This window comes from Gasterosteus aculeatus, chromosome 15 (assembly GCF_964276395.1).
Source record: "Gasterosteus aculeatus chromosome 15, fGasAcu3.hap1.1, whole genome shotgun sequence".
Taxonomy (NCBI): domain Eukaryota; kingdom Metazoa; phylum Chordata; class Actinopteri; order Perciformes; family Gasterosteidae; genus Gasterosteus; species Gasterosteus aculeatus.
The window spans coordinates 19,233,400-19,259,883 of NC_135703.1; the positions used below are offsets into that span (position 1 = coordinate 19,233,400).

Consider the following 26,484-nt stretch of genomic DNA (forward strand, 5'->3'; position numbering starts at 1 on the left):
ACTCTTCTTCTACTACAGGGGCACAGGACTTTTATCAATGTGAAGTGTATTGTTAGTTCTGGTTCCTTCATCAGACGGAACCTGTGATCTTAAGGAGATACAGTATCAGTCATCAGACTCATTGAATTGAATGAGAAAATGTCTTTAAACTTTTGAATGGTAGTGTATAAAGAGACAATGTTCGAACAGTTTCAGGGCTGAGGCTTTATTTAAGTCTGTACTTTCCTCTTTGCTCTTCTTACCACAGCCAGAGAAGAGAATGTGGCCACTTTCCGTGGCTCTGAGTACTTCTGCTACGATCTCTCCCAGAATCCCATCCAGAGCAGCAGCGATGAGATTACTCTCTCCTTCAAGACGTGGCAGCGCAATGGCCTCATCCTTCACACCGGCAAGTCAGCTGACTACGTCAACCTGGCACTGAAGGACGGCGCCGTGTCCCTCGTTATCAATCTGGGCTCTGGAGCCTTTGAAGCCATCGTGGAGCCAGTCAATGGAAAGTTCAATGACAATTCATGGCACGATGTCAAAGTGACCCGCAACCTCCGGCAGGTAAGGCACAGGGATGGTTGAGCGCAGCTACTATCAGAGCCTACAGGTAGGACAAGAGATAAGCAGAGCTAGGCAGGTAGGTACGTACACAGGTACAGTACATTTCATAGCATTTTGGCCTTTCATCAACCTATTCACACAATCATTTAAGGGCTGGCAAGCAAAATAGATGATTGTTTCAGAACTCATTTCCATTGTCATTCATATGTGAGCAAAGTGCTCCACAGTACAGCTCCTAACTTCTTTTTTGTAAGTAAGTAGTGACTTACAGAATGAAATTAAGCATTGTTTTTACAAACATGTGTATTCCCACACTTTCCATAATTTGGTTATCTTTTGTTTTACTTTTATGTACTTAGAAAACCTTTGGTCAACTGTGTATTTTTGTTTCTCACCCACCCACCTTTTTGGAAAGCAAACAAGCATTGGACGGGTAAACACTCTCCATTGTATGGTATATATCATTATTATTATTATCATATTTTAGTTTGCTGTGTTCTTTTCCTCCTCGCCTCAAAATGATTTAAATTAAGTAAATAAAGATACCATCCCTTGACAAAAAAATAATGATATTTCCCAGCTTTCTCATTTGTTTTACTTTTCTTCTTCTATCATTCTCCTTGTTGCTTAACTGCTTTCATTTTTATTCCATTAAGGTTTTACTGAAACTGTTTCATTTCAGATTTTCAAGGGTGTTAAGATTAGTGTTAACAAGAATATTACAACCACATTCGAGAGAGACAAAGTCCACATCTGAAGTCTTAAAATTGTTTCTGGTGCACAAGAGTTCATGTGCACAATCTGACACGGATTAAATCCACCTTTCATCTCTCACATTTTCAATCAAAGTGAAAACTAGAGGCGACTAACATTGTATAGACAACCAATTTTTATGTGCACATGTACTGGTGTAAACTTTGTTCATCAGTACTCATTTCCTGACCCTATCGCTGCGGCCAGAGTCAAAAGAAATCCCAAATCAACGACAATACAGCCATGTTAACATCCGTCTCTTTACAAGCACGATGGTCGGTCAGGAAGAGAGACCCCAGTGGGTTTTGTGTCTTAACATTCTGGCATCTAAAAGTATGAAGCCCACTAAATTAAAGAGAGACTTGGAAATCCACCACCCGGATCAAGTGAACGAGCCCCTTGAGTTTTTCAATGTGGGAAACTATTGCTTATTTGCACTTTTATGTTCTTGCATACCTTTTTGAACTGGTTTGAAAAACTTCCTGTGACATCTGGAAATATTTGTTTTTGCAGTGTTCCCAACTTCAAATATAATTTTCAAAGTAAATTTACGTGAAAATATTTTTACAAAATCTAAAACTGTTAAGTGGAAATGGAATTGAACTAAAATGTGCTTACTTTTATTAAGTTTATAGTATATTATAAAGCACTTAATTCAACATGTCATGTCATCCCTCTCCATATACAATATGGTCAAATAAACCAGATTGTAATAGATTTTCACTACCATTACATTTGGAAAATCTAAGGAAAACTTAAATTGATTACACCTTGGGTATAGTATAATTCAATTAAAGACGTTTATTAACATGTAGATCTACTGAAGGCAAACATTTCTTTTCATCTTGTTGTTTTATTCTTTATAACAGTGGTTTTGTAATACTTTTTTCATACTTTGTTGCAAATGGTCAAATACATGCAAAGTGGTATAAAGAAGCATACAACAAAATAGTTGAGTATAGTAAAAGTAGCTAAAGATTGTACTAATAAAAATGTTCTCACAGCTTGGAGGTTTTTATTCTAGGACTGAAGTCCCGCGTGTGTGTCCTGTGCATGTTTGCCTTCTATTTTCTTTGTCTTCCCACTACCTCCTTCCTCTCCTTTCGGTTTGTCAATATAATGTTCTATGGCCCTGCATGCTGGTTCTATTAGTTTCAGTACCTCCTCAAATGTTTTGACACAAAAAGAGAGTAAGCATCATATAGATCATACTTCTATAAATAGCATCTGCTAACTGAAGAAAATTATTGGCTATCATATTTTATTTATATCTGCCTCGTCCACAACACATCACCAGTGTGGAGATTTCTATTTTACACAGACCAGAGTGAATTCTAAAACAATAAAACAATCTTCGATCCTGAAAATTCCAGAGAAACATTTCATTTCCACACTCACCGATCATTTTTCCCTATCAGGTGACAATATCAGTGGATGGGATTTTGACCACCACCGGTTACACCCAGGAAGACTACACTATGTTGGGTTCTGATGACTTCTTCTATGTTGGTGGAAGCCCCAGCACTGCGGACCTGCCTGGATCTCCAGTCAGCAACAACTTCATGGGTTGTCTCAAGGAGGTAAAGTACCTGGCCATTAATTGCAAAATAACTCTTAATGTGTTAAAATCGTGTGCTAGCGCTGGGACAATGCCAATTGAGGGTCCTTTGTCATGGTAGGCAAAGAAATTCCCTGCAGCCGCAGAGGACGGTGGTTACGACTGATACATTGGTCAAACCCAGAAGACTCGTATTTGTAAAACTAATAGTTAATGAGTAATGTTAAATTACGTAGGCTAACAAATGTAGCTATTTCAATCCAAACCATGCATGATTTTTCCCTCCCTAAAACCTACCAATATGTTATACAGAATTGCGTTGTGTATACCAAAAGTAATGAGGCGTTCCCTAGTGACTTCAGTATTCAAAGAGCCTCTCACAATGAATACAATAATCATGTTCAAAAACCGATTATTTATACAGTATCTAAGAACCAAAACTGGTTTTCTGAGTTCTGAGCTCTATTTTCCATTGCCACAAATGTTTACTGACTCCCGTATCTCCTCAAATAAAATCAAAAAAAGGAACCTTTTAGTATCCTAATTGCATAACTATTGCATTCAGATTCATGTTATGATACTCACAGTGTCAAATGCCAGTCAGTGAGATAATGGACACATGGTCATGTTTGTAAAGACGCTTGACACAGCACCTATTGAGCCGTGTCATTGCAGGATGAACACAAATGTAATCATGCCATCAACTATGTGCCTGTTGTATTTTGGTCATGCTATTTTGGATGCTGGCACATTGGAATCAAGGAGAAATATTAATGATATCACTAAATCTTGGCTAGCGCTATGTTTTTGTCCGTGTTAGCTTTTGCACCGCTGACAGCACAATTTTCTGGACTAATTTGCATATAATATTTTCAAACGGATTAATGGGAATTCTAAACAGCAAATTTCAGAGAGTTAATTTGACTCTGTGAGATTCAATTTTAACTCTAAGCTGGTGTTTATATTGTCCCAATCTTGTCAGTGTTAAATCAACACTCAACGAAGTGTTAACAAGTTAACTCGGAATAAGTGTAAAAAATATATCTGCTGTTAAAAACATTACATGTCATTTAGCTGACACGTTTATCCAAAGCGACTAACATTGCATTTTTAACCCATGGTTTTTACATTTTAGCCTGGGGAGCAATTAGAGATTAGGTGTGTTGCTCAGGGACACTTTGACACGGGACATGGAGCAGCCGGGATTCAAATCGCCAACCTTGTGGTTCCCAGCTCTCCCTCTCTACTCCATGCGCCACAGTACGTAGAGTTAAACAAACACCAAGAAGTGTGACACTGTATAGTAACAGTTGTACAGTTTTTTCAAATCTATCAAAGAGTTAACAACAAAAGAATCCTAAATTCTGTTGCATTCCCCCTGTCAATGTCCCTCAATGTTTTCGGTTTTCTTGCAAATTCCAACGGAATATAGTTGCGCAAGCTCGTTAGATTGTCAGACATCTGGTCAACAATCGAAGCAGATGAACGGAATCAGAGAGCTCCTCTAAGCCAAATGTTCAGAAGCTTCCTAACGACACCTAAACAAACAGAATGCATATAATCAGTGACCGTCAAGTCCTGGGTGGGAGAATCTTCTTCCGGAAAGAGAAGTAGTTCAGTCTTTTCAGATGGTGGGCGGACATCCACTGAGAGATGTCAGTCAGACAGGCAGAGATCTGTGCTGCCGCCTGGGTGTCCGAGTGAGGGAAGGAGAGAATTCAATGGGTGTCATCGGCATAGCTGTGGTAAGAGAAGCCATGCGAGCGAATGACAGCGCCGAGAGAGTTGGTGTAGAGCGAGAAGAGGAGGGACGGAACCCTGAGGAACTCCAGTAGTAAGAGGACAAGGTTCCGACACAGATCCGACACAGATCCTCGGACAGAGTAAGAGATGAAGAAGTGGTCAGACACATGAAGTGGAGTTACAGAGAGGTTAGTGGTAGAGCAGTTTCTAGTGAAGATGTAGTCAAGGTGATTGCCAGCTTTGTGAGTAGGAGGAGAGGGACAGAGCGAAAGAAGAAAGTAGTAGGAGTAAAAGGTCAGATGACTTCTTTGTCTGGATGTTGAAGTCACCCAGTAGGATGAGCGGAGGGACATTTTCAGGGAAGTAGGACAGGAGAATGTCCAGTTCTTTCAAGAAATGACCCAAGGAGCCTGGTGGATGGTAAAGGACACTGATATTTAATTGTACTGGGTGAGTAACTGTAATTCAAAAGACAGTCGGGTGGACGGTGGAAGATGGTTGAGAGAAAAGCTCCATTTGGGTGAAATGAGTAGACATGTGCCACCACCCCTGCCAGTGGGTCTGGGTGTGTGGCTGAAGGAGAAGGCGGCTGCTGGATAGCAAAGCCGGAGATGAAGTCTGCCTTGCGAGTAGCTGACTGGCAGTTCCAGAGGCCTCCTGTGCTGAGGTGCTGGACGTGTGTGGAGCAGGTGGGATCGGTGAGAGAGGAGAGGTTACGATAGAGAGCAGATCTAGCACGAGGGCTGTAGTATCTGTGGGAAGAGATTTGAACAGGTACAGGTAGAGGGAGCAAACTCGTTATTAATAATATTAGAAGGAGGCGCCGCATTCAGCTGCCACGAAGACTCCCACGAAAGACTCCTTGGTCTTTGTCCTGCTCGTCTTCGTGCGGCGAGTCTTCGCAAACGCTGCAGCTAACACTGTACTCAACCTCTAAGAGCTGAAGAGGTAACCCACCCTTCATTCACACAAAAATAAGTCCTCCACTCAAGCTGAGGATGTTTTATCTTTGCACTTGACTACTGCTGTGTGGCAATAGGGACCTGGTTTTCTCTGTTACTGGTTACCAGTGACACACACACACACAGCATATATGGCCCACAGGGAGGGTGAGGCATTGGCGCAGTAGCCATTTAATCCCCCTCTGGCCCACTTCCTGCTCTATGCCATGCTGAGCAAGGTAGCGATCCCAGCCAACCTTCACACACACACAGACACATACACTCCGCAAACCTCCAAATAAAAAAAATACTAATAGAAACGCGCACTTCCAGTAATGCGCATTAGCTTTGAGTCATTTATTCTCTCCTCATGACACAGAGAGATAGCAAAATAAACACCTTGTTACATAACAATTACAAGACACACAAACCTCTTTCCTCTGGCTTTTCTCATGTCAGAAATACTGTGAAAGAAATGCTGCAGCATTTGTTGCACATTTTTCAAATAAATAGACCTTTGCTACTAAAGTATGTAGAAGGGTAGTGATTTATCTGACTTTATATTTATTCTGTTGATAAATGTGCCCGCCTTTAAAGAAAATTCCACCTTGGTCTTTTACACGTTAATGTGTGCCAGTATGAAACTCTCGTGCACAGAGATTGGTAGATAATTGTACCGTACAATGAGGGCTTGACATTAGCACCCGGCCACTCGCCACCCGCGGCCAGAATGTGGCTGTGGCGGGTAAAGCAGTCACTCTCACCAGCCACTTTGGTGGGTGGAATTCGAATATCTCTTGGCATATTTTTTATTGTAGTGGAACGGACTGACTCATGTTTAGTGTTTAGCATATGAGATAATATGTCCCTTCAGTGTTGCCATAGAGGCAAAAGGGTGGTTGAGGGCAGTTATTAATGTGTCATGAGTGCATCATTCATGTAAACAGACTATGGACCACGACGACATGAGTGTGCACTTCCTTAGCTTAGCTGTCTAAGCTAGCAGGTTGAATCTGAGGCACTTCAGAGAGTTACGCGCCGCCGGTTCAAGATGTGCTCGGGGATAAAAAGCCATTTAACAGCTCAGGACTGTTCCAGATCCATGTGGACCTGCCAGGTCCGTTTTTCTATAATAAACTCATTGCAGGATTCTCAAGTCTCACGCATTGACTGCGACACGCTCACATTTCAACCAGTTCACACGCCACACCTTGAGAAGCCAACGAAGAATGGGACCAGAGCAAAGAACTGGACGCCTCTCAAACGTGAACCAGCATTATCATTCTCTCCAGGAAATACACAACAATTAAATTACTGCATTTATGCATTTATTCCTTTTATGGAAATCTCAGCAGATAATCCTCAGCGCTGTAGCCAGACTGACAGATTCACTGCTCTGTTGAGCCGTATATTCCTTTAAACCTCAGTAGTAATAACTTCATGAACTTCTTCAATGAGAAGATTAGAGAGAAAACGAATAATCTCCTGCCCTTTGCCAATACAGATCTATGCCAAAACCCGGTAACCTTAGAACCAGCTATAAACCCTGAAATATATTTAGAAAAAATGTATATTATAACAGTAATGTGACAAATAATTACATCACATCACATGTCGTTTAGCTGACGCTTTTATCCAAAGAACAAGTAACAGGAAAGTGCAATTTCATTAAATTAGCCGATTTACAACTTGCTGTAGAGAAGAGCCATTATAAGTACAATTTGTTAATGTCAAGCAGGTGCAGGTAACAGGTAGAACCACCATTCACGGAACAACCTTTTGACCTCTTCAGACATTGAATTGAATTCATTTTATTTTGTATAGCCAAACATGGCCTCAGGGGGCTTTACAGTCTGTACACATGCGACATCCTTCGTCCCAAAACCCACCATCGGCGCAGGAAAAACTCCACAAAAAATGGGGGAAAAAGGGAAGAAACATCAGAGTAGAGATCCCTCTCCTGATGGACAGACTACAAAGGATGTCATGTGTACAGAATGAGCAATGTAAAAGATATACAATACATTCAGCTCCTATAACAGAAATGATTCAAGTAATTGTGAGTAGAAAGCCAGGTGCACGTCAGGACCACTGCAGGGACAACCACCATCAGATAGAACCACAATCCAGAGAAGCCTGTGGGGAGGGAGAGCACAGAGACTTTAGGAGTGAGTAATGTTGCTATTTAATGTTGTGTTGTTATGATGACAGTAATAGTAATATGATTAATATTTAAAATAATAATGATGATAGCAGCAGGTGTCAGCAGGGCCACGGTAGGAGGCAGGAACAGGGTTCAGATAGAACCATGATCCATGGGAACCTGTGTGGCGAGAAAGCCCAAATACTCTGTGGAAGAAACAACGCTAGTGATGCGCATTAATGTTTACAGCAATAGAAATGGGAATATCAATGGTGTTAGAAACTGTAGGTGTCCACGGGGCCAGGCAGGAGTCAGGACCAGAGTCCAGACGGAACCACGATTTACAGAGACCTGTGAGACGAGAAAGCACAAAAAAAACTCTGGGAAAGAAACTGAATTAGAAGCTGGAGACCTGTCTCCAGTACGTCTGGCAATTGGATCATCTGAGAGAACTGAAGACTTTAGCTACTTTATTTACTGCATCTCGTTCGTGGTGGCTTTGCAGGAAAGAAGTATAAATGTCTCTGCCACAGTCTTTAAGCTTTTTGATTTAGCTACCATAGATTGCAGGTTGAGACGCTCAACCAGCATGCCAGTGTGCAGAATTCACATTCATTAAAAATGAAAAAACAATTCATGTTGAAGGAGGAGAGAGTTTCAAGGAGTGAGAGAGAAGGTAGGACAGAAGAGTTGGTGCTGTAAAGGAATTGGCTGACTAATTCCTTTTCCCGTCTTTACAAAACTGTACGATAAACCAACCCATGCCAGGAAACCATCAGTAGTGTTGGTCTAAATGCAAACCTATGTCCAGGATGTCCTTAAGACTGTTTGGTAAGGTTCTGGAAAGCACCTTATAGTCCGTACAGAGGAGGGCAACCGGCCTTCAGTTCCTGGGTAAAACCGTGTCTCATTTCTTTGGAAGCTAAAAAGCACTGCTTACTGACTGGATACAGGTGGATATGTTGTGAAACACGGTGTTAGTCAGGTACCACGGTGTTCCAGAAGCAGTTATAGAAGTCAACAGAGACTATCAATACCTGGTGCCCATCCCGAGAAGTCCTCTGAGTTGGCTGAGCGGAGGAAACCCCTGCTAGATCTCGCCCAAAAGAGGTCTGTGTAGGACTCCATGGCATGGCCCTGTCTCCCCATTGATATCATCTTTGATACATGAGTTTCAGAGACCTCAACTTAATTAAGAAAAGCAGTTATTTCCTAAAATAAGTACATTGATCCTATCTTCTAGAGGTTTTAATGCACTGCAGCCAGTAGCAGGCATTTAAGTTCCATTTCCAAAATGGCAGCCGCCGCAACGTGACTTGTTTTCAGAAAGGAAAATCATTGCTTATTTTGTTGAACATTTACCTTTATTGAAGCGACGTATAATTACTGAATATTGCGTTCCTTTATTCTTTAAAAAGAAAAAAAAAGGAAATAAGGTATCCAATATAGTACAGCAGGTATCACAATCTCAAATACAATTTTAATCATTCAAACTAATTCAAGTAAGCACTGCATTATGTCAGGGATGCCGGGAAGGTAGGACTCAAATGCAGAGTTCACGGAAACAAAAAGACTTTAATAGTCAACATCCAAAAGATCAAGGCCAAGGGGGACGGGGAACTCAGCGGGTAGTATACAAAAAACAAAAAATTCCACTCATTGCATCTTACTTGACATTTCTAAGGGAAGCTCAGATAGTAGTGAGGAGATAAAAATATAACAACTAAACCAACTGAAAAGTTCCAAATGTTCCAAAAAAACAATGAATATCATAGTTATTGTTCTTAAACAGGAAAAAAATGTTGACTCGACAAATATATAATAATATATGTAAATCAAATTTAAAAAACAAACACTGTGAGCTGCAAGCTTACTGACCAGCGCGCTGGTAACGGTGACCCTGAAGTGCCACCAGCGGTCGCGTCAGCAGAACCCGACGACTTTCATGCTAAGACGCAAAACATTTGAGCTGTCCTAAGCTGGCATACACCATTTGGGTGTATCCAGTGTCTAAGTAGTTGAGTCCAGAGTGATCAACACCTGCCGTCTCATAGACCGACTTTGCTTCAGTTTGGGATCTTTAAAACCCAAATTCGCTGTTTTGAATCCACTAGCAAATGAACCAAGCCTCCGGAGCTCCTTCTCGAACGATAAACAGTGGAACACAGAGTAAAAAAGCTTCCTACTTAATATTCTGAGAGTGCATTGTCTGTTCGTCCATATACAGTACATCCGTCCAATCAATGTCCACTCAGTAACATTGTACGTTCATGCTGAATTTGGTCACATACTCTGTGTGAAAGATTGTCATTATTCCTTCTTCCTCCTAATCACAGGCCCCCACCAGCTCTCCCTCTGTCCATCGTCCAGCAGCCTCTCATCCTCCACTCCCCGCTATTAGAGCTAATTTGCCTGCTGCCAGTGCTCTTGTCCTCGCCATCCATAGAGCGCCATTATGGATAAATGTTTTGTTACCATGGCACCAGGTACTGGTCGCCCTAGGCAGCCCCGTTGGTTGGCTGGCCCATGATTATTACGCCTTTCATAAGCCAGCAATTATAGAGAAAGCCTACATCTCAAGACCTACAAAATACTTAATGGCTTAAAACAACACATAATTGCTATAACTGCATTGCCATTATACCTCCATCAAGCGCTCATATGCAGCCTGGCTGTGTCTGTATTACTACAGCACAAAGAGTAGGAGCAAAACAGCACTGACTGTTGTTTGGCATTCCCCAGTAGTGAGAGTACTTTCTTACTGTAATTTTATATTTTCATTGCGCTTGTACAAATCATTGGAGGTTCTCGGTCTGCATTATCTTCCATTACCGTTTTGAAAAAACAGGTTACCTACTTCTACGAAACATCAAGAGTGAAATATCTTTATCTTACTATTTTACTTTAATAATAACTTTGACTGTATTTATTATGTATGATTGAAATATATTAAAAGCACATCCCAGAGTTAACCCACTATAGGTAAAGTGTACTTTTTATTTAGAAGTGAATATTGCTTTTACTCTGTTACGCCTCAGATGCCATTATTATACCATTATAAATATATAATACCTCAAACATATATTATAGAATATTATACTCTTTATCTCAACTACATTGCAGTGGTCAAATTTGTAATTGCTACTCCGCTACACCCAAGAGGGACATTACACTATTTACATGAATAGAACTCAGAGTTAAATTGTGTTACTTCACTAAATCCCAAAGGTAAAGGATGTACTTGTTATTCCACTACAATTGTCTGATAGCTTTTTGTTAAATTTCAGATGACAGTTTTTCATCCCCTTCCTGTTCAATGAAAACCACATTTCTCAAGATGTGTGACAAACTGAAGCAGTGATATTATTTGTACGGTTGCAATTTAGTTTTTACTTCTACTGGAATATTGCTAGTCTGGAATTAGTACTTTATTTGCATAACCAATATGACTACTTCTTCCACCATAAAATTCTACCGTGTAATAGTAGCTTACTCCTGATACATTCTACGGATAAGTTTTACTTAAAGCTGCATTAGTTGACTTCTCTTTTCTTTCCATTTGTCATTTGGCTTATGTGACTCAATGACATTGACAGCTGAAATATCTAACGTGACAAAATAAGGCCTCAACACAGCGAAGACCTTTTTTATCAGGTCTTGCTTATATATTAAGTGCTGAAACTTAAACAGCATACAGTGGCTCTGGTTTACATGACAGTTGTCTCTCAGCACACCACACACTGACACACTTTATCTAACGGATCCCTTCACAGATTTCACTACACTCATTGGTGTGTTTTCTGCAAAGAAAAGGATGCCACCCTGTGGACAAGAGCACACATCTTAAACGGTCTCATGGCAAGACCATGTGACCACCAATGTGGTGCTGGTTGTAAGTGCGTCTGCATAAGGGTTCCACCAAAAGGATACAGCCTGTAAAACAACTATCCTCAGCCTTTAACTGTGTTCCATGGTTCTTGTGTGACGTGTAATATGTGCTCGTGTGTTTGTGTCTGTGGTCTTACTGACACTGTCATCCTAGCTTATAGAGTTTTGTCCATCCTTCTCATACACACAGAGACACACACACACTCTCAGTAGGCAGAGATTGATGGGCAAGGCAGATATCTAGACATGACAAATGTTTGTGTTCCTCCGTGCTTAACAAACACACAAACGCACACATTTTTGGACTTGTTCTGTATTAGAAACCAGCTAATGTTTTTGTAGCCAATACAACTACTAACAGTAAAATGTAAAAAATGTATATAGAGTAAAGCCCCTCTGATGGCTCTTTGAATGCAAAGCTTTTGTTCTTTTGTCTTTTGTCTAAAAAGGTAATTTGAAACCTGGGTCGTATTGTGTTACATCTCTTGTCACACATTGATAAGAGAGAGAGGGAATGGCTGAGGGGGGTTGTGTGTGTGCGTGTATGTAATGGTGTGTGTGTCTGGTTGAAGAGATAAGGCAGTGATGGATTTCTATCAACTAGCCATTGTCAAACTGTTTCCAATGCTTTCCATGCAGATTGACTCACACACCAACATACTTGTATATATGCAGTGTCTGTACATGTATGTTTACCTTGTGTGTGTGTTGGGTATCACTTAGTCTACTATCAGTGTCTGCTAATGCTTCATTCTTGTGTTAACCGGCAGTCTGCATCTGCAGTCTGCTGATAAAGCTTCTGTCGCATGTTGAAAGGCTCTTCCTCTTATTGTTCAGAGGCGGCAGGGACCTCAAAGAGACTTGTCAAATTGCAGCTACACCCGCTGTTTCCGTCTCCATCTTGCTGCCATCGCCCTCCTCCTTGATGTACAGTTGTACCTTAAAGCACAGTTCATGCTTTATTTTATCAACAAGCAAGTCACGGTGGCAAAAGTAACAACATACAATGTTTTATGTCCATGCAGCTTAGTGTCAAAAATTAGGTTAGCCTAAGGATTTCAAAGCGCATCTCTAGATTTCATTGGCGGGGCACGATCAGTTTTAATGCTAGGGAGAAAGATTTTTAAGGGGGGGGGGGGGGTTCAGGCAGGGTGAAAACCCTGAGATCAGCCCATTAAGCAAACAAATCCCCTAACGGCCTGTCAAGTGCAGTCTGATCCGAGATGAGCAATGGGTCCAGGTCTCCGTGAAGATGTGGACTCAGCTGTCCCGACCCCTCTCGCTGCTTTCATCGATCATATTTCTTTATTACTACGATAATGGTACTAAATCCTATTTTGAACTACTTGCACTTTATTTTACTTGTGTATAACTATTTAATGTAACTTTGAAGTCCATCACATCTTTGACAAAAATATTGTAAATTAATTTCATTTACTTTATAATATTAGTTTCTACTTAGGCTTCATGGTAGATTGAGTTCCTAAATGCAAAATACAAATCAACTAATGAACTATGCTAAATTATTACACATACAGCCAAATTATCAAGAATTTCAAAGTGGTCAAACTAAATCCACCTTTAAGAGCTGCAACAGTCAGTAACAAACACATTTATTTTAATTCAAGAATGTCTGATGATTGTGGCGGTTCCCTCGCTTCTGACAGACGAGAGGCTGCTTGTTCTTTATTTAATATTGATTTGCGCTTGTGGTATATAGAGTTGTTCCGTTTGGTTACCACTACTGCTCTTATTATTATTAGTATTTAGTACCAACATATTATTTTTATTTTAAACAACATATTGATGGCCAACAGTTCCATCAGTTCTTGTTTTGGACTTGCATAGATGAAGATATGAGGTGTGAACTTAAATTCCTATTGACAAAGTTATTTGATGATTATTTCATTCAAGTGTTCAATACCAATACAGTCACTTCCTTGAACCACAGTAAAGCAGTATATTATTTTGTTGTGTGTAAAAACAATGCAAACGTCTGATTAAATGCTCTTGGTCATTACTTCACACATGTTACAAACATTTCAGGAGTAATGTGAGCACATACAGTACAGTGTATATCATTTTTTTAAAGGAATTAAAAACTTGTCATGTCATGTCATCATGTCATGAGCATTTAATAAAACAAAATCCTGACAGCATGCGAACTGTAGCCCTTCAATGGCAAGAGGAGGTTGCCTGTCCAAGATGTGTTCCAGTCAATCAGTCAATCTGTGAAGGATGTCAGCCTCAGTGATTCCCACAGAATAGATGCATAATAAACATGACAAAAGTGTGTGTTAACTGCTCCCAAAACGACAACTTCAAAAGCTAATTTATTCACTTCAACATTAATGATAACTTGATCTTAACCATCTCTACTGGCTAAAATCAACAAACATCAAATCAAAGGCTTACTTCATAGACAATGTTTGAACACAGTAACAAAATCTAGTAGTCTTTTTTACTAATTATGGTTTAATAATAAATTCATGTTTTAATTATGTTTTAACAAGCAAGTTTTTTCCAAGAAAATGACCAGTGAGGCTATTGTGTGAAGTGTTGAACCCATCGTGTTGACCAATGTTGGTAATGTATCAACAGAAATGAGTCTGTCGGGATTAAATTATTAATTAGATTAATTGCTCTACTTTCGCTGTCCACTTTTCCACTTTTCTCTTTTTGGAAAGCGCCATTTGTTCCTTTTTTTTCACACTCTTTCTCTAGCTTTTCTATCTATCTTCTTCCTACAGTTATTGTAATTTTCTATTTCTCTCATCGGTCTGCAATTTCGAGACAATATCATCCTGCCAGGAATGCGAAGACTTGATTGGTCAGAAGGCTTAAATCCGATGCCATTGGTCTGTGGTTTCAGCCACTTTCCGTTCAGAGACTACCATAGCTGGGCCGGTCAAAAAGTGCCCCGTCAGGTTTTAAGTCAGCTTTAGCTTTAGGCTTGGGTCCGGATGGGATGGCTCCTGGGTCCAGATCCGGATCATGGTCTGCCAGTTAGAGATCTCTGATTTAAAACATCAAGGAATGAAAATGTAGAAACAAAATCAATATTTATTCATCTATTCATGAAAATTAAATGTTGTCCCCAAAGCAGTTTTGACAAAAACACAAAACTTCTCATTGTATGAGGAAAGAGCCTGAAAGACTTACCAATCATCAGTAAAACGTATTAAATAAATACACATACCCTCATTTGTAAATCACATTTTTGTGCTGTATTTGGGTATTAGAATCTGGGAATTAAGTTAATTGGTTACTCTAAATTGCCCGTAGGTGTGTGAATGGTTGTATGTCTCAGTGTTAGCCCTGCGATGGCTGGCGACCAGTCCAGGGTGAACACCGTCTTTCGACCTGAGGTCGGCTGGGATCCAGCCCCCCCGCGACCCTGTGTGCAGGATAAGCGTTTTGAAGATGGATGGAGTGGCACTTGTTGACTAGTGCACTGTAGCAAAGCGATTTTCCCACTGCTGTTGCTATGACTGTTTGAAACGATTCTGATGCTATTAATTGTAATGTAGGACTTTAACAACCGCTGGAATGAACTGAGTTGAAGATGGATCTTTGTAATATTGCATGGCTGCTTTCGTGTTCACTCAACTGAAAAAGTCTGATCCTTGTGGGAAAAATCTGTTCAGCTCGTCTCCTTGTCTTATGTCGCTGTCTGGCTCGGATTACTGATGTCATTTCACCAGGGGCCCATCTCAGGAAACACGCATTCTGGTTTACACCTGCTTTGAGAATTTACACCGCAAAGCAGAGGCGTGCTTCCACGCATCTCTTTATTGGAAACTTCCACTTTCCCCTTGACCCTCCTGTGTATGCATGACACGCAAAGAGCCGATGAATCGTAAATATCTCCTACCTTTCCCGCTTTGAACAAAATTATGAAATTAATCCACTCTTTCTGCACTGTAATGCATGCAGCATTCACCTGGCACGACTATGGTTTCTTGTCTTTTAAGTGACGTTGGGTGAATTAGGGGATCTGATTTCACAGGCAGACGTTGTTCTCGAGCGTCATTTACGCTCTACCGGTTTTTGCTTCTGAATTGCTAAGGAAGCGGTCGATCATTTCTGCGTGGGTAGAGTCGTATCCAGAAAGGATACAATAGGACCAAAGAGGTGGTTGAAACCCCAACCACAGATTCTGACTGCTGACGTGTGTCCGACCGCGAAGCCTGCACAAAATCCTATCACTAAGCCATTACTATCACTTAGATTTTGTTTTATATTTCGAGAAGGTCCGACTGTGGGGGGGGGGGGTAGTAGTCGCGCGCTCTGTGTTCGCTGGTCGGCGAGCACGGTAAAAGGACAAGAAAAACGCCTGGTGACGCGTGGGGAATATGTCAGAGGGATTTTCAAAATAAAACATTTTTCAGAAAAAAAAAAAATATAAGCTTTCTGTGGTGCGGCCCGGTACCAAACGGCCCACGGCCCGGTGGTTGGGGACCACTGTTTTAGATGAACTCGTTGACACAGTCTACAGGGTTTAATATGTTTTGGGTGAGTAACCAAGTGTATACGATTTTACCTCTGCCTCTTGGTCTGAGGTAGATCACAAGTTTTGCACTAGGAACTAGCATATTCCTCTTTATTTAAGGGGACCTAAGCTTACCCAAGCATCAATTCTTTCTAGTTATGGGCTGAGATTGATGGACTCTTTGACAGTTAAATGTATGTATTGAACCTGCAGTTCACATGACTCCCTCCAGTCAAAACAATGTTTGTGGGAAAAATAAGTGACTGACTAGTTAGTTTAATCAAAATCAAAGATTGTTTATTCTTAACAAATCTGAGAGAAGTCACATATTGAATCACATAAACTAATAATTGATCGAATGGAGACCTAAAGTGTGTCACTCTACACCTGGGGTGCTCAATACCTCGATCGCGATTGACCAGTCGATCTTAAAGGCAGTACCAGTCGATCGCGTGCCATCGATAAAAAAATGACGTAACGTCACGCATGCGCGCGAGATGACCGAAACTAATGCTAATTAGCGTTCCTTGCTTACTAACAGACGCATTTAATGTCATTCCAAAGCAACCCAGGCTGACTCCAGTAAGGTAATGACCAAGAATGTACGGGATGTTTGTGACGGCTTCCTCCTTCTGACAGACGAGAGGCTCGTTGTTTTCTTCATGTCGACTTGTCACTGCTACTATTTTCCAGTCGGTTCTCCCCCCTCGTCAGCCGGCATGGAGGGTGGAGGGTGTGGGGGGGTTGATTGCCATGACCTGGTTAGTTGAAAAGATGCTCGCGAGCCGGAAAAGTGTGGGCACCCCTGCTTTACACTGAACCCTGTTAGCTATAAAATGAATTCTACTAGAGGTCTTGCAATTTCTGAAAATTGTCCTGCATTATTTTAGCCCTCCTTAGTTTCACACCTGCTACGTCGTCTGTCCTTCCATTCATACGTCATCAATAACTGCAGCTCAGGGATTGGCTGTTTCCACACACAAACCTCCATAACTCCACAAATCGCACCCACTTATAACTTATTTCCTACCTTACAATCGTGATGACCTTATTTGGAGTTTTAGCAGTGCTCTGAACTATTCAAAACAGAACTATTCAACATGTAATACTTTTAAGATGTCTTTTCTTCACACATACAAAATCAAGATACTACTGTATTGATTGTCCCCCCCCTTGGAGTGAAGTGCACCATTGTCCCTGCACAGCATGCTGCGCAGTGCACGGCCATGACTGATTTTGAGTGTCAGAATAAGGGTTAATTGGTGATTCTTTTTTTGCTGACTTTATTTTATCCACTGTTTTGTTTACATTATATTACTTTATTACATCTAACGGTCAAATGAAGCTATACGAGTCAACCTCTTGCCACGCAAAGGTTCCACACTCTTTACAGCTTAAAGTTTTAATAGACTGGCTTGTAAATCTTTTCAAAAAGTTCATGTCTACAGATATGCATTACCTTCATCTTCAAAACACATTTAACAGTGTTGATATTTTGAGGTCCATATTGAATTCCTTGTTTGAAGAGAAACATGACGGCAGAAGTGACTATTTAATAAAGGAAATGCCAGGGGAATCATGAGTTAAGCGCCAAAGAAAACCAAACAGAAAACAGGACCAGGGTCTTACGGAGGATCACAAACAATCTCAGACGAAGATTAGACAGGAGACACACATGGCTTAAATACACTGGGAAGGTGGAGGGGTTTGGACAAAGGTAGGGACAAGGTAGACAATCTTTACCTTTTATTAATCTCATTGGAAAAGTGAAAAAAGATCTATATCTCTTTGACAATACCACGATACAAGAATGACTGAAATGCTGTCCCTGCTCTATCACAGGTGGTGTATAAGAACAATGACATCCGTCTTGAGTTGTCCCGCCTGGCACGCATTGTGGACCCTAAAATGAAAATCCAGGGTGAAGTATCCTATAAGTGTGAGAATGTGGCCACTCTAGACCCCATTTCCTTTGAAACTCCCGAGGCCTATATCAGCCTCCCAAAGTGGAACACGAAGCGGATGGGATCCATCTCTTTTGATTTCCGCACAACAGAGCCCAACGGCCTCATCCTCTTCACCCATGGCAAACCTCAGGAGCGGAAAGACGCTGCCCGCAGCCAGAAGAACACCAAGGTTAGTCCATAATCCTGAATATTATTTGCTAATTTGATTACTTGCAAAATGTTTTTACCACAAAACTAATATAATTGCATTTGACAATAATTCCTGTCATCCTATGACCTGAAGGATTGGGAACCTTCAAAAGCATTTTACAAGGGTAAAAGAGTGCTCGTTATTTATTTATTGCTTTGAGAATAACACGTCAGATTGGATGTGATTCCCAGGTCCCGAGTAAAAACTGTTCACTTACTTCACCTTCGCTCCATTGATCTAGACATGGGTTTGAATCTTCACCTTTCTTTTCGAAAAAATAACTGGTCAAATTAAATAATACAATGACTAAATAATTGGACATTGACATTTTTAGCCAATTGCTGGGGCAGAATCTAACATTAACAGTGGACAAACCCAGAGGTGCACTCTCACTCAATCATAGACAGGGAGCGACTCGGCAACACACAAAGAAAACAAACTCTCCTCAGACTCATACCTGTTACATGTTGACCAATGAATGCTTTTTGGAAATAATTAAGTGTGGCCAGCGAAGCTGAGCCAAACTCCTCGTAATCTCACATACTTATTATTATTACCGTATTTTCCACACTATAAGGCGCATTAAAAGCCTTTAATTTTCTCAAAAAAACGACAGTGCGCCTTATAATCCGGAGCGCCTTAAACATGGATCAATTTGTTAACTGGTTGATCCATACGGTTGTACACGCAAGGCGCTCTGCCAAACATGCCAAAGCTCGTCTACGACGGCGAGATGCTGAGCGGCGCTCAAGCGCGTGAGATGTGGAGCTGCTTTCAGGGCGCGTCGGAGAAACAAAGCTGTCGTTCTCGCCGAGCACTTCATGAGATTAAAGAGCGAGAGATGGTGAACTTTTCTCTACAGTAGCTGAACCATCTTAAGTCGTTGGTTGCTTTATTTATCATAGACTTTATTGCCCCGTGCATCGACACTGCTGCTTTCCATCAAGGACACATTTGTCCCGTATTTTCCTCCACAACTTGTGCACCTCTCGACCGGCAAACCGACGTTTGTGGAGATCTCCCTCCATGAATCCAACCCGCTTCTACAACCCGCCAATGACGGCTTGTATAAGTGCTCATATTTACGCATTTATTCCGACAAAAGTTCTTCAATCTGATCCGTTCTCTCGTAAACATTCTTCGTTTTAATAATGGCGGTATTGTGCTATGAACCTCGCAGCAGCGGTCGGACCCTGAAAGCACCAAACCAACGGGGAAAATAAGTTATTCTAAAAGGAGCCCTTGGCAGGCGGCGTGGCTAGAGAGCAGCCGAAGATTTAAGGTGTGTGTAAGCTATTGTTGCACAGGTGTTCCGGTGTGGGGGCTTTTGTTGTGAAGGGGGAGATGGAAGGAGAGGAAGTTGAGGTGGTTTTCAACTGGGGGTGTAGTGAAAAGGGTGATAAAAATAAAGTTGCGGCCGGTTCGGCGCAGAACTGGAGCTCCGGGTTGTTTCTTTTGTTATCGACACGAAGTATAGGCGCACCCGAACCCCTCGGATAGTCTCAAACTGTCGGGAACCATCGGGAATCGTGTGCTATTATGCTGGCTAAGGGAAATGACTTACGGTTTCCCCAAAATAAGCACATTTCGAACTCCAAACTCCAATGGAAAAATCAGAGTTTTAAGAAATAACCCTGAACCCAACCGGCGGGGGAAGGATTTACCGCGCGGACGGTGGCTGGATGTTACGGCGGTGGGGGGGGACGTTACGGCCGAGCAAAAAAGCTTGAGTAGACTGGTTTGAATACTGTGTGTGTATTCTAGATAAAACCACAATTTTTGTCAGTCTGTATGTGGCACGGCTTCTGGCCGAGTGGTAAAGCATTATGTTTTTTTTTATGTCGGAGACTCGGGTTTGAGTCCCACACGTGCCGATCTGCTTTTCTTTCTTTTGTAATGCAAGTCTAGCCGACGGGCGGGGAAGGGGGGGGACAATAAAGCCAGTGGCGGATGGTCGGCAAGGCGCGACACTGTGTCATGTCTTTAGTTTCCTAGCTAGCCTCAATGGCTAGCCTTCACTTGCCTGTTTCATGCACGGGCACCTGCGGGGAGGCTAGGCTATCCATCCATCCTCTTAAAATTACTGTGGAATTTTCTAGTTAACAGATTACATTTCTAATTACATTTATGATGACTTCATGATGTTTTACTATATATATATATATATATATATATATATACATACATACACTATATATATTTTTTTATTTACTAAACTGTTCAAATATTCACAAATCAGAACAACTTAAATTTTTTTCTTAAGTAAAATTAAGAAAACATTTTTTTTTAACTTCTCCAGGTGGATTTCTTTGCAGTTGAGTTGCTGGATGGCAGCTTGTACCTTCTGTTGGACATGGGCTCAGGTACTATTAAGGTGAAGGCCACCCAGACAAAGGTCAATGATGGTGCCTGGTATCACGTGGACATCCAGAGAGATGGACGCTCAGGTCAGTTGTGTTTTTGAATCAGTGAGGTACACTACCTCTAATGAAATTTGAATAATCATTTTACATTAAGTATTTCTACTTGTCTTTAGAAAAGAAAAACATTGTACTTTTATTTATTAACCAATAATTCTGTCAATTTATTGGGAACTTAACACTTATGAGTATAGTATACATTTCGATAACAAAAGCTTGTGTATACACATCTCGCATCTCAAGTACCAACCAACCACCAATAAATACCAGAGAGCTCCTGAGGGGGTATGGGGCGTATACATGGATCGGGGGTGGGGGGCGGTAGATCGCAACGACTTGGTCGATTGAAAAGTAGCTTGCGAGCCGAAAAACTGGGCACCCCTACCCTAATCAGGTTTCCTGCCCGTTACTACTTCCTGCACTATTGTGCAACACATGCAGTGCACCAGGGGGCGGTGCACTGCATGTGTTGCACAATAGTGCTATAGTGGTCCCCAGTGCATAAGGTGGAAAGCAGTTGAAAGCTGTTAGGAATGCTTTTGCAATACTGTTTCTTGTCCAGTCAGCTTGCCTTAACCAGCTAGCCTCAAGTCTACATCACAGTCTTAATCTGGGCCTGCATTTTAGCGAGGAAAGTGTGGGTCTTGGAGTCCCCGAAACTACAGAGTGACCCTGGGTCTCTATTACAGAGCATTATGATTTATGCTCAGCCTTCCACCTGAACCTTGAGTTGGTTACATATTTCCTGTTCATCTTTACCTTCATGCCCATTCCTATAATTATTGAACCTCGACAGTTTCTGGGCAGCTTAGATCAGAAAATATTTTATTTAACAATTTCATATTTGGCTCCTCAAAGTAACATACAAGCTCATTAGAATATGGTGCAACTCAACCGACAATCTCCAACTACAGCTTGAAAACTATCATGCAATACCCCATACCTTTCACCCAAAACAATCTGTTTAGACTGGGCTTTTTAGTGAGAGTGGCTTAAAAGGACAGGCCCTTAAACTGAACGTTTTATTTAGACAGAAGGACTGAACGTCTATCTTGACTCTCTAAATCCCCACTACAGGGACCATCTCCGTAAACAGCAGAAGGACCCCTTTCACAGCTAGTGGTGAGAGTGAGATTCTCGACTTGGAGGGCGACATGTATCTGGGGGGGCTTCCCAGTGACCGCACCAACCTGATCCTGCCCACTGAGCTCTGGACGGCAATGCTCAACTATGGCTACGTGGGATGTATACGTGACCTTTTCATTGACGGTCGAAGCAAAGACATCCGTCAGATTGCTGAGGCACAAAATGGCGCTGGCATCAAACCCTCGTGCAATAAGCAACCTGGCAAGCAATGTGAGAGCTACCCATGCAAGAACCGGGGAGTCTGCAAAGAAGGCTGGAATAGATTCATCTGTGACTGCACTGGCACTGGATACTGGTCACGCACCTGTGAGAGAGGTAAAGGCACGTTTTCTCTTATATAACCCTAAAACCATTCTAACATAATCTTAAAGACAGAGGGATTAAACATGACAGACACCTAGAGAACTGGAGCAGAAAGGGAAAAGCAGTCATTCCACCAATAATAAAGGAAGTCCTTTTTGCAGGCTTTGTACACACTGGCGTTAGGAGACCGATACCAAAAATAATCATTTGAACATTACTTTCTCGACCTGTGTTACCTGCAACCCATTGAGTTAATTTGTTGGATCAACAGCAGCGTTCAGTACATTAAGTATTACGACTGTAACACTTGCAGAGTGATCCTTCCAAGGGGTCCTCTCCCCAGCGAAATTGGTGTGGTGCTAGTTGACCGAATCAATATTACAACTTGTACATTTGACATTACAGCTATCACAATTGGCAAAGTGTTCTTGCCCAGGGTAACTGGATTAGTTACTACGTTTGATTAGATAAACACTGACATTGTGTTAATTGAGATCTATTTTTTGCACCTGACGGATAGCTAGCAGTGTCTTTGCTCAAGCTGAGATGCTAGCTAGACACATTACAGCTGTCGCAGTTGGTGAAGTGCCCTCGCTGAAGCTGACTTCTGAGACACAACTAACTACAGCGAGCGGTGCATCACCACAGGCAGTTTCCTTGTTTACTGTCCGGCAGGCTTCCATTCGAACCCTCTCAGCGACTGTTTAGAGGGTACTGCCGCCCTTTCCTAATTACAGGGCATAAAATACTGTCACACTTAGACAATTGGCTGACGCTACGCTGTGTTCACAGTTGTATTTGGAAGTGCGAATCCTCAGATTCCTGTGGGGTTGTGAAGGCAACGCGGTTGAGGAAGGTTCAAGGTTCAAGACCAACACTCACATTTTTCAGGGAATCAAGGTTTGACTGCAGAAATAGAAGCAGAGAAAGAGAAGAGTAGAGATAGATCATCAGCAAACATATTGTCAGGGTGTTTGGATTTTCGACATTCCTTTCTGCTGCTCACAGAGTGGCTCTCTCTGAACGCGGTTGAACAATCACAGAGCCGAGAAGGACTTACAGACCTGTCATGATGTAAGAGGACAGAGAGGAAGACAGGGTAGAAAGCAGTGTCTGTGGTAGCGTTAGCATGCATGGGTAAGAAAGAGTCCGTTGAAGGGAGGGTTGATAAGACAGAGAGAGGTAGCAAATGTTACAGATGTCAGTTTGAGATAATAAGTGAGATAAGTGGTCAGAGACATCAAGTGGAATTACAGGAAGGTTACATGTATTGCAGTTTCTGGTGAAGATACAGTCAAGGTGGATGCCGTTGGTGACATTTAGGTTGTCTGCTGTCATTATTTAGTACGCCCCGCAATCATATGCTGAAGGGAGGGCAAAATATTTTTATCGGGTATATTATGTTGGGTTAAAGATACCAAACTTTAGGGTTGATGTTACTAACTGTATGTAGCCTCTGTCACGCTTGGTTATAGCAACACAATTGCGCTGCTCAGCACGATATGTCTCCTTTTATGATTGTTGCTGATCTTGACAACTGTCGTTCCGCCCTGTGCGTGAGACCTCAACAACGTTCCTTTTCCTCCCTTTTGAGTTCTCTGTCTTTTTCTTTCTCTGGTCACCGAGAATTTGGGACCGGTAAGGTTAAGGTGAGTTATTCAGACATTTATGTGTGTCCTTGACACGGCAACGCCTCATTATACTGTGGTTTCGCCGTGACAAGAGACAAACAACATTCAGATATTTTCCAAAGAGATAAATGAAACATTAATGTTTGAAATTATTTATTTATAGATATATAAACTCTTGAGATTAATGTGGCCGAGATTAATGCAATAAAATATTCTAACGCAGTTAATGCAACTTTGTTCACCAGAAGTAAACAAAGTTGACTGTCACAGGGGGAGCTCTTGAGGAGGACTCGGACGCAGAGTTGAGGTTCAGCTGACGCTTTTATTGTACAAAAAAAACACAGGGAAGTCCCTGGGAACAAAAAACTTCTCTGAAGAGAGATGAACGGGGAAATGCTGAGAGAGCTGAATAGTAACTTTTCAGCTCTCTCAGCATTTCTCTCTTACAGCGAAAATAAAAAAAAACAATAAATCAAAAAAAGGCTCTAAACTAAATCAACGAGCTGTGGACCGGCCACAAGGCCAACTAAGGAGACCACAAGGTGGCTCGGTACAAACAAAACTGTGACCTGGGCTTGATTCTTTCCTGAGGCAGGCATGCAAGGCGAAAGGACATGACACACTGGCACAGGACAAGGGGAGACGCAGACTATAAGTACACGTAAGGGAAGTGTGAGAACAGGTGGACACAATCAGGAAAGACAATCAGACTGGTGACACATGAGGAAGGGCAAGGAACCTGAAACGACAGGAGAGTTAATTTCCAAAATAAAACAGGAAGTCACAAAACAAACATGGAGACAGGACAAAAACCCAACTTGGCATACAGGTGTGACGTTGACCCCAGAAACGAAACCGCAGCTAGCTGCAGTCAGTTAGAAAGTAAGGCGGTAGCTGAATTTGCATTGGACCTAAAACAAACAGAGGCCCGACATACAGCGGAGAACTGTGCAGATGAATTCCTCCACGTCACAAACAGAAGTGGCAATCTGACCACTTTACGCACTGCTAGGTTAAGATAGCTGCTAGGCTACTTTCATCTCAACATCCACCCTGCAAACGGTCCGAAGAGGACAATCACTGTGCCCCTAAAAAACGTGGTTTGGAAAACTAGCTGAATGTCGCTATATTGTTGGCACTTCAAATACAGCCGTCAAATGATGGAAAAGTTGAGAGCATAGCAAAGTGCACGAGGACAGTCGCTAGCTCAACATTTTCGGGCGAGTCCCCTACTGGTGCCCTTTGCAGGACTCCATTCAGGGTCTCCAAAAAGGCCGAATAATCTGAGCTGCTGTTTGGTGCATATGCACAGACAACAGTCAGAGTTTTCCCCCCCACCACCCTAAGGCGTAGGCAGGCGACCCCTTTGAGCATACCCAAGGGGGGCGCTGCAGGCAGTCGCAGAATTTTTGGTTGTTTTTTCCTATTTCCATCGTATTTTTGATTCATAAATGAACAAACTCCTCTGATAGTTAAAACCTGATCAACTTCAAGTTCGGGCAAATTGATCCTGACATCCGTCTAGTCAAAAGTTATCAAAATCAGTTTTCCTGAAACTACCAGACCTCTACTCAATCAGAAAGGTGTGTAATTCACAAGTTAATATATCTCTGTTTAGTAAAGGTTCTGTGATTCGCTCCCATTCTTTGCCTTGACTGAATGGAGGTGATCATATTACTGATGTTTTAAAAGCTTTAACACAGCAAGGCCAAAAGGCTAGTGGTCAAGTATTCTTACCACACCCACCATTTCTTTTTGGTCTTTTTGACGGCGTGTCCAGCTGACTGCTGCCCCCCCGACATGCAAGGGGAGACGAACGCCCGTTCATCGCTTTGATCATTTTGGGGTCTCGCATTTGGGTATGAAGAAATGTCTCTATAGCGCCCCCTAGAAAGGTAAAAAGTACCCCTAGAAAGGTAAAAAGTACCCCACTAGGCCAGTTTTCCTAGAAAATTTGGCACTCATGTGCTCCTCTACAAAAAAGTCAATCATGGTATGCAAAGGCGCATAACTAGATTTTCTGCCATTTTGAATTTTGTGAAAAACATGTTTTTGGCCATTTCTCCTAAACGCTATATCCGATTGTCACGAAGTTTTCTGTGGATCATTATTTGGTCAATTTCCCCCTCAATCAATATCAATCTATTAATTGATAACTTATTTATATTATATTGTATGTAATATATTACTTATATTGATAACTCCTTTTTTTGAGAAGATATGAGCTAATAAACTTTTCAAGGAGTGAGGCTTAATCTCATAAGACTCATAACTTCCAAATGATTTGGCCTACTGTGACGGCCCTGACTATTGGTCCATGTCTGTGATGTCATTGTGTTTCTCTGAGGTGATACCATCAACCTGATTGAGAGCAGCTGGGGGTTCCAGCGGTATAAAAGGGCTTGGTTGCTGCCTACCGGTGTTGCTGGTTTCCCTGGCCAGCGTCCGCATCTTTGTTTGGGTCTCTTTGCGTTCCCTTTATGTTCACAACACTCTACCCTGCATGATCAAGCATCCACACTGACATGACTGAAACTACTGACGTACACACCTCATATTTGCTTTACTTTTGGTTTTGCCTCTTTACTTAAATAAATATACTTTTATATCGGCTTTGCACTGTGTCTCTCCCGTTTTTGTCATCTCCTTTGAGCCGGGTCACGACACTACCCTTTCCAAACTTGTTCCACATGTGAACACACCCTGATTTTTTGAGAACATTTGAAGATTAGGGGCCACTGCAATAAATCGTTGAAAATC

The 26,484-nt window shown here is 41.7% G+C and overlaps 1 protein-coding gene across 1 annotated transcript in view; it reads left to right on the top strand.

Annotated features, from left to right (window-relative positions):
* The window catches only part of nrxn3a (neurexin 3a), a 119,226-nt gene that overhangs the window by 40,369 nt on the left and 52,373 nt on the right, over positions 1-26,484 (top strand). The window contains 5 exon segments of the mRNA XM_078089104.1: positions 248-549; positions 2,721-2,882; positions 17,910-18,203; positions 20,524-20,671; positions 21,722-22,105. Coding sequence (XP_077945230.1) covers positions 248-549; positions 2,721-2,882; positions 17,910-18,203; positions 20,524-20,671; positions 21,722-22,105 — 1,290 coding nt within the window.